The sequence below is a fragment of the Tachysurus vachellii genome, chromosome 11 (assembly GCF_030014155.1).
Source record: "Tachysurus vachellii isolate PV-2020 chromosome 11, HZAU_Pvac_v1, whole genome shotgun sequence".
Taxonomy (NCBI): Eukaryota; Metazoa; Chordata; class Actinopteri; order Siluriformes; family Bagridae; genus Tachysurus; species Tachysurus vachellii.
This window is the reverse complement of record NC_083470.1, coordinates 26,127,463-26,132,462: the sequence shown is the minus strand read 5'-3', so window position 1 is coordinate 26,132,462 and position 5,000 is coordinate 26,127,463. Positions and strand designations below refer to the sequence as shown.

General features: G+C 50.9%; 1 protein-coding gene across 2 annotated transcripts in view; it reads right to left on the bottom strand.

Annotated features, from left to right (window-relative positions):
- The window catches only part of glt1d1 (glycosyltransferase 1 domain containing 1), a 23,919-nt gene that overhangs the window by 17,628 nt on the left and 1,291 nt on the right, over window positions 1-5,000 (bottom strand). For both annotated transcript variants that reach the window (XM_060882088.1, XM_060882089.1), the window contains exon 3: window positions 4,720-4,825. In XM_060882088.1, the coding sequence (XP_060738071.1) occupies window positions 4,720-4,825 (106 nt within the window). The remainder of the gene's footprint in view (window positions 1-4,719; window positions 4,826-5,000) is intronic.

Genomic DNA, 5,000 nt, shown 5'->3' with positions numbered 1-5,000 from the left:
GGTGCACGCACACACACACACACACACACACACACACACAAACACACACAAACACACACACACACACACACACACACACAAACACACCCACACTTCAGGGTCTTCACACTTCTTCTTTTGTATTTACAGGAAAAAAGAATAACTTGCTGCCTTTTTTCCCCTTCTGTGTATGTGTGTGTATGTGCGCGTGTGTGTGAAAAAAAGAGAAGTGTCACTTTTCAACTGTTCACCGTCTTCCTTTACAGCTCCTCTGTCTTTCTTCTCAGTGATTCTGAAGGACATGGTGATGATGATGAAGCTGTGTAGATCCAGCAGCAGAAGGTCTTCACTAAAAGATGTTTGTGGCTTTAAAAGTTGACTTACTGAATAAAAACTGCACTAAAAATAAAAACTAAATAAAAATGAGGCAGGAGTCATCAAGCCTTTCTTTTTTATAGCCAAATGTCAGGGTTAATGATTCACAAGACAACAAACTCACACCTCCACATAAATCAGTTCATCTCACTCGTGTATAAATTCCTCAAAGCCACAATAATCCATCCGTCTGATCATAATGTTCCACTGATTACAGTATTTAATGTTACATAAACTCAATTTCTCCATTTTATTATTAGTCCAGAGTTTTTCTCGGTAATTTGTCAACACGTCGAAGGGAAATGTTGATATTCTGAACAGATTTTGCTAATTTGCACCGACTCTGTGTCTCGTCTATATACAGTATGTCTAGCGGACGTATTAGCTAGCTACATCGTTGGCCTAATTTTAAAGTAATATCATTATATTGAATATAAATATACACATTTCAGCTGCATCTTTGACTTCCTGTTCATTTCACTTGAACAGCAAGATATTGACAAAAAAATATTATTTTCCTCCACATTGGATTTAATGCTAATTTTAAAGCTGAATTAAATTTCACAAATATGAATGTCTTTTTTTTAACTAATTTAACATCTGTGAGAAAAGTTAATATTCTGAATTATTTTATCTAACGTCTGCCGTCGCCCCTCCTCGAACCGCCACCTTATTGTGGTGGAGGGGTTTGCGTGCCTGAATGATCCTAGGAGCTATGTTGTCTGGGGCTTTCTGCCCCTGGTAGGGTCTCCCAAGGCAAACAGGTCCTGGGTGACAGGCCAGACTAAGAGCGGTTCAAATACCCCTTATGAGTAATTTAATAACGAGGTCTGTGACGTCGCCCGGTATGGCGCAACCGGGGCCCCACTCTGGAGCCAGGCCCGGGGTTGGGGCTCGCATGCGAGCGCCTGGTGGCCGGGTCTTACCCCACAGGGCCCGGCCGGGCTCAGCCTGAAGGAGCGACGTGGGGCCGATCTCCTGTGGGCCCACCACCTGCAGGAGGGACCGTAAGGGGCTGGTGCAATGTGGATTGGGTGGCAGTCGAAGGCGGGGGCCTCGGCGACCCAATCCCCGGACACGGAATCTGGCTCTAGGGACATGGAATGTCACCACGCTGGGGGGGAAGGAGCCTGAGCTGGTGCGGGAGGTTGAGAGATACCGACTAGAGATAGTTGGGCTTGCCTCCACGCACAGCTTGGGCTCTGGAACCCAACTCCTTGAGAGAGGCTGGACTCTCTACTACTCTGGAGTTGCCCGCAGTGAGAGGCGGCGGGCTGGTGTGGGCTTGCTCATAGCCCCCCAGCTCAGCAACCATGTGTTGGAGTTCACCCCAGTGAACGAGAGGGTCGTTTCCCTGCGCCTGCGGGTCGGGGATAGGTCTCTCACTGTTATTTGTGCTTACGGGCCAAATGGCAGTGTAGAGTACCCGACCTTCTTGGCGTCTCTGGAAGGGGTGCTGGAAAGTGCTCCAACCGGGGACTCCATCGTTCTACTGGGGGACTTCAACGCTCATGTGGGCAGCAACAGTGACACCTGGAGGGGCGTGATTGGGAGGAACGGCCCCCCCGACCTGAACCCGAGTGGTGTTCTGTTATTGGACTTCTGTGCTAGTCACAGTTTGTCCATAACGAACACCATGTTCAAGCATAAGGGTGTCCATCAGTACACATGGTACCAGGACACCCTAGGTCGGAGGTCGATGATCGACTTTGTGGTTGTTTCATCTGACCTCCGGCCGTATGTCTTGGACACTCGGGTGAAGAGAGGGGCGGAGCTGTCAACTGATCACCACCTGGTGGTGAGTTGGATCCGATGGCGGGGGAGGAAGTTGGACAGAATTGGCAGACCCAAACGTTCTGTGAGGGTCTGCTGGGAACGTTTGACAGAGTCTCCAGTCAGAGAGAACTTCAACTCCCACCTCCGGCAGAGCTTCAACCAGATCCCGAGGGAGGTTGGAGACATTGAGTCCGAGTGGACCATGTTCTCCACCTCCATTGTCGATGCAGCCACTCAGAGCTGTGGCCGTAAGGTCTCCGGTGCCTGTCGTGGCGGAGGGCCAAGCGAGCTTCAGCCCGGGTGGTTGCGGAGGCAAAAACTCGGGTCTGGGAGGAGTTCGGTGAGGCCATGGAGAAGGACTATCGGTTGGCCTCGAAGAAATTCTGGCAAACCGTCCGGCGCCTCAGGAGGGGGAAGCAGTGCCCTGCTCACACTGTTTACAGTGGGAGTGGGAATCTGCTGACTTCGACTGGGGACATCCTTGGACGGTGGAAGGAGTACTTCGAGGTTCTCCTCAACCCCACCGACATGTCTTCCATTGAGGAAGCAGAGGCCGAGGGCTCAGTTGTGGACTCGTCGATCCCCCAAGCTGAGGTCACTGAGGTAGTTGAGAAGCTCCTCAGTGGCAAGGCACCGGGGGTGGATGAGATCCGCCCTGAGTACCTCAAGTCTCTGGATGTTGTGGGGCTGTCTTGGTTGACACGCCTCTGCAACGTCGCATGGAGGCTGGGGACAGTGCCTCTGGACTGGCAGACTGGGGTGGTGGTCCCTCTGTTTAAGAAGGGGGACCGGAGGGTGTGTTCCAACTACAGGGGGATCACACTCCTCAGCCTCCCCGGAAAAGTCTATGCCAGGGTACTGGAGAGGAGAATTCGGCCGATAGTCGAACCTCGGATTCAGGAGGAACAATGCAGGTTTCGTCCCGGTCGTGGAACACTGGACCATCTCTATACCCTCGCCAGGTTGCTGGAGGGTTCATGGGAGTTTGCCCAACCAGTCCACATGTGCTTTGTGGATCTGGAGAAGGCATTCGACTGTGTCCCTCGTGGTGACCTGTGGGGGGTGCTCTGGGAGTATGGGGTCCGGGGCCCTCTGCTAAGGGCTGTCCGGTCCCTATATGACCGGAGCAGGAGTTTGGTTCGCATTACCGGCAGTAAGTCAGACTTGTTCCCGGTGCATGTTGGACTCCGGCAGGGCTGCCCTTTGTCACCGGTCCTGTTCATTATCTATATGGACAGGATTTCTAGGCGCAGTCGGGGGCCGGAGGGAGTCTGGTTTGGGGACCACAGGATTTCGTCTATGCTTTTTGCAGATGATGTTGTCCTGTTGGCTTCCTCAAATCAGGACCTTCAGCGTGCACTGGGACGGTTTGCAGCCGAGTGTGAAGCGGCGGGGATGAGAATCAGCACCTCCAAGTCTGAGGCCATGGTTCTCAACCGGAAAAGGGTGGCTTGTCCCCTTCAGGTTGGTGGAGAGCTCCTGCCTCAAGTGGAGGAGTTTAAGTATCTTGGGGTCTTGTTCACGAGTGAGGGAAGGAAGGAGCGGGAGATCGACAGGCGGATCGGTGCATCTTCTGCAGTGATGCGGTCAATGTACCGGTCTGTTGTGGTGAAGAAAGAGCTGAGCCGCAAGGCGAAGCTCTCTATTTACCAGTCGATCTACGTTCCTACCCTCACCTATGGTCATGAGCTTTGGGTCATGACCGAAAGGACAAGATCCCGGATACAGGCGGCCGAAATGAGTTTCCTCCGCAGGGTGGCTGGGCGCTCCCTTAGAGACAGGGTGAGGAGCTCGGTCACCCGGGAGGAGCTCAGAGTAGAGCCGCTGCTCCTCCACATCGAGAGGAGTCAGCTAAGGTGGCTCGGGCATCTGTTCCGGATGCCTCCTGGACGCCTCCCTGGGGAGGTGTTCCGGCATGTCCAACCGGGAGGAGGCCCCGGGGAAGACCTAGGACACGGTGGAGGGACTATGTCTCTCGGCTGGCCTGGGAACGCCTCGGTATTCCCCCGGAAGAGCTGGAGGAAGTGTCTGGGGAGAGGGAAGTCTGGGCATCCTTGCTTAGACTGTTGCCCCCGCGACCCGGCCCCGGATAAGCGGTAGAAAATGGATGGATGGATGGATGGGTCTGCCGTCGCTGTTTTTCCTTCATAGAAAAACTGTAACAGTGCCAACTATGTGCTAACTAGCTCGTCATGTTGGCCTCCATGTTACCTGGTTGCTTAGCAACAGTGTTATCTTGATTTAACCTACATGAACCGCTTGACTTCTCATTAAATATCATTTAAATCAATACTTTTTCATGTGATAATTAATCAGGCCAGATAATACAATATTGATTTTAATGTCTTTATTTTTTACACATCTGAGAGAAATGTTGATATCCTCAATTATTATTTCTTATTTCTTTAGTCATTGTGTCTTTCCTTCATACAAAAAATAAAAAATAAATTACATTGATGTGCTAGCTAGCTAGTCTTATTAGCATCAGTTGTAGCCCAGTTGCTTAGCAACAGTGTTATCTTGTTTTTTCAGGTTTTTTATGTGCATAATATAAAAACATGTTTTCTCCACAGACGGCGTTAGCCTCACCTGGCTCTGTGCAGAACTTCCTCCATGACGCTTCGCTTGTGATCGTCCTTTACGTCCTCGTTGATGTCCGTCCCTCCGAAAACCACTCCGAAAGGGAGTCCGGCATCTGCAGCCATGTTAGAAAAGAAACACAACATTCACAAGCTCTTACTGTGAACAGGGAACAGTTGTGAATACGAATTAACAAAAAACATTACTTTAATAATATAGCTGTTATAGTGTGTGTGTGTGTGTGTGTGTGTGTGTGTGTGTGTGCAATTGGGTTTATATACTTAAACATC